At 40.7% G+C, this 2524-nt stretch overlaps 1 protein-coding gene across 2 annotated transcripts; it reads right to left on the reverse strand.

Annotated features, from left to right (window-relative positions):
- Window positions 1-210: 210 nt before the first annotated feature.
- nppal (natriuretic peptide A-like) lies at window positions 211-1517 on the reverse strand. Of its 2 annotated transcripts, none has more exons than XM_026154706.2 (3): window positions 1351-1517; window positions 892-1202; window positions 211-468 (listed from the first exon to the last, which is right to left on the reverse strand). In XM_026154706.2, exons 1-2 carry the CDS (start codon window positions 1432-1434, stop codon window positions 894-896), a joined length of 393 nt encoding a protein of 130 aa, XP_026010491.1. In that variant the 5' UTR covers window positions 1435-1517; the 3' UTR covers window positions 211-468; window positions 892-893. The 2 variants fall into 2 exon arrangements, with proteins under 2 accessions (XP_026010491.1, XP_026010492.1); XM_026154707.2 differs by having other exon boundaries at window positions 211-465; window positions 1351-1516.
- Window positions 1518-2524: the final 1007 nt, after the last annotated feature.

Raw genomic sequence — 2524 nt, forward strand, 5'->3', positions numbered from 1 at the left:
GGAAACAATAAAATCAGCAGAAGTGATCTTGTTTCCTATCAGGTGATCACATGATCAAATGAAACAAACCAAACAAATCCTTCAGGTACCGGCTCCCCATATCACAGACACCTTTATTTCACGTGTATATATCTCATTAAAATATTTCCTGGGAAAGTCTGGAGCTGCTTTAAATTATGTCAGGAAAGAATTGAATGCAACACTCAGCAATTATGCAAAATAACTGTTTTACTGCAGTACATTCTATTACAAGGCAACTCTTATACAACAGCATAAAATAAATAATAAATACATTTATAATAATTTAACAGCTCACATTTGAAAAAGGAAAACACAGTTTTGAATATGAACCATGTACAGCAGAGTCTGAATCAACCGCCCTTTAAAGTGTCAGTCAAAACCTTGTGGTGTGAGGGGAGCTCGGCTCTTGGTTGCGTTTCACACTGATGCGCTGAAGGTCCCCGCCTGCTGACAGAACAACACGTTATTAGTCCCAGTGAAGAGCCACCCTCACCTGCTAGAACTGCCCAGCTGTTCTCACACAATGACATACGAAATCCGATCTGATTAATTATATGTATAATGATATTTATTAAAAATAAATAAATAAAATAGGATGTGACTTAAATCTTCCACATAGGGACCATAATACTGCTTCTACCATCGATTTATATTCATATTAACAAATCATATCAAGTTATACATGAACGCAAAATACCTCTGCATCAAGACAATATTTTAACTGCATTTATTCATAAAATGTAACATTTAGTGGCGCAAATTGTTTCTGTTACTCAGAATGAAAAGAAAGACATTGAAACTATGTTTGTCTTTTTTTCTGTCTTGCAACTATTCCAAATAGCGTTAAACGGAAAGTTTTCTGCTTCTTACCTTTAGCATCCCAGCCCACTGAAGGAACCGATCCTCTCTAATCGGACCCCGAAACAGCTCCTCATCCCACCCTTCTTATACCGGCTCCACGAGCGCTTGGAGGTCCTCACGAGATCTTTGAAGATGCGGGAAAGGAGGTTCTGTTTAGCCACCAGTGCGGAGTTACTGGGGTCAGAGGAGTCCCATGGCTGTTCCTCTGGCGCCCCGAACACCGACTTGCCCGTGTGCAGGTCTTTCCCCTCCACCTCAGTCTCGTCTGCGGGGAGTAACGGTGAGGCGTTGATCTCCTCTTCTAAAAGCTGCTTGAAACTCTGAGGAGAAATGAAATAAAGATGCTTTTAGAATAAAGTTGCCATTTCTGCACAGTGCTAAGAAACTAACCCGCAAAGATTCAGCAATAAATAACTCATCATTATAAAAGGAGACATTTACACCAGCTGAAAGCTCAGGTAAACTCACCTGAAGGTCAGAAACGGGTTTGGCTCCTACGAAATGAAGCAGTAACAGCAGAGACACGCCGCAAACAGAGACAGTCAAACTCATTTTCTTTTGTTTTTCTTGCTCTTTTCTGTGAGGACCAGCTGACGCACGCGCACTCAGTCCGTCTCTGCTCCACTGGCTGTCCAACGGTGGACAGGTGCAGCTTTTATACGCGACCTGATTCCGTCATCAGTGCTGGGGAAATTAACGAGGTGTGACTAATGTTCCCACACGTGGGAGTAGAGTCTAACCTGACTGCTGTAGGCGTTCAAACTCCTCTGAAGCTCTCTCTGCTGCTCAGTGTCAGAGCTTCATTTTAGAGTTGAATTACTCACGACATGGAACATCGCATCTGTTTGGCTTTCACTGCCATAACTTTGTGACAATACGCATCAACACACTTTGTTATAAATGTGTAATTACTCAAGAACAAATGAGAAAGGATTTTGGAAGTTGGCATTTGGATAGCTGACCCTTATAATCACTTCTTAACTTTATCAGCCCTGTACAGTACATGGTGAGTAGTTGGTTTGGAAATACCATATTAGTGACTCTTCAAGTAATTGAGCTCATTCATTTTTATTTCTGAGCCATAGTCATAATTATATCGCGAGACCTGCCTGAATTCCAAACATAGAATTGGCACAAATATAGATGTTAGTATGTTTACAGCACAGGTACAAGTACTGGTTTATTATTTTAAATTTTCAACATAATAACTCAAAATGTCAGGTTTTGTTTGTTGGAGTTTTTTAGTACCAGACCAGTGCTAATCCCTCAGACCTGATTGTGGGTTATCAAGTCGAAATGTTGTGTTGAACATTTTGCATTTTTGAAGTGATGTAAATGACATTTAACTGTATTAGGTAATTAAGGTGGCGTATGAAAAATACTTGTATTAAAGCACTTTTAAATGCAAGATAAAAATGGAGTAACTGTTCCTCAACTCCAGATTAGAATAAAGTTTGGTTAAGGTTTGGCGAAGCCCAGTCAAACTAATGTGTTCTGAAGTGATGAGTCACATGTGCACATACCGCTGCCCCTAGCTCACCTCCCTGCAGACATGTACCAGGGGTAAATGATGAGCGATTAGCCCTGGACCCTATGAAGCTGAGCACACCGTGTGGAGGTGGATGGAGGCTAATTGACATTT

This window comes from Astatotilapia calliptera, chromosome 20 (genome assembly GCF_964374335.1).
Source record: "Astatotilapia calliptera chromosome 20, fAstCal68.1, whole genome shotgun sequence".
NCBI classification, from domain to species: Eukaryota; Metazoa; Chordata; class Actinopteri; order Cichliformes; family Cichlidae; genus Astatotilapia; species Astatotilapia calliptera.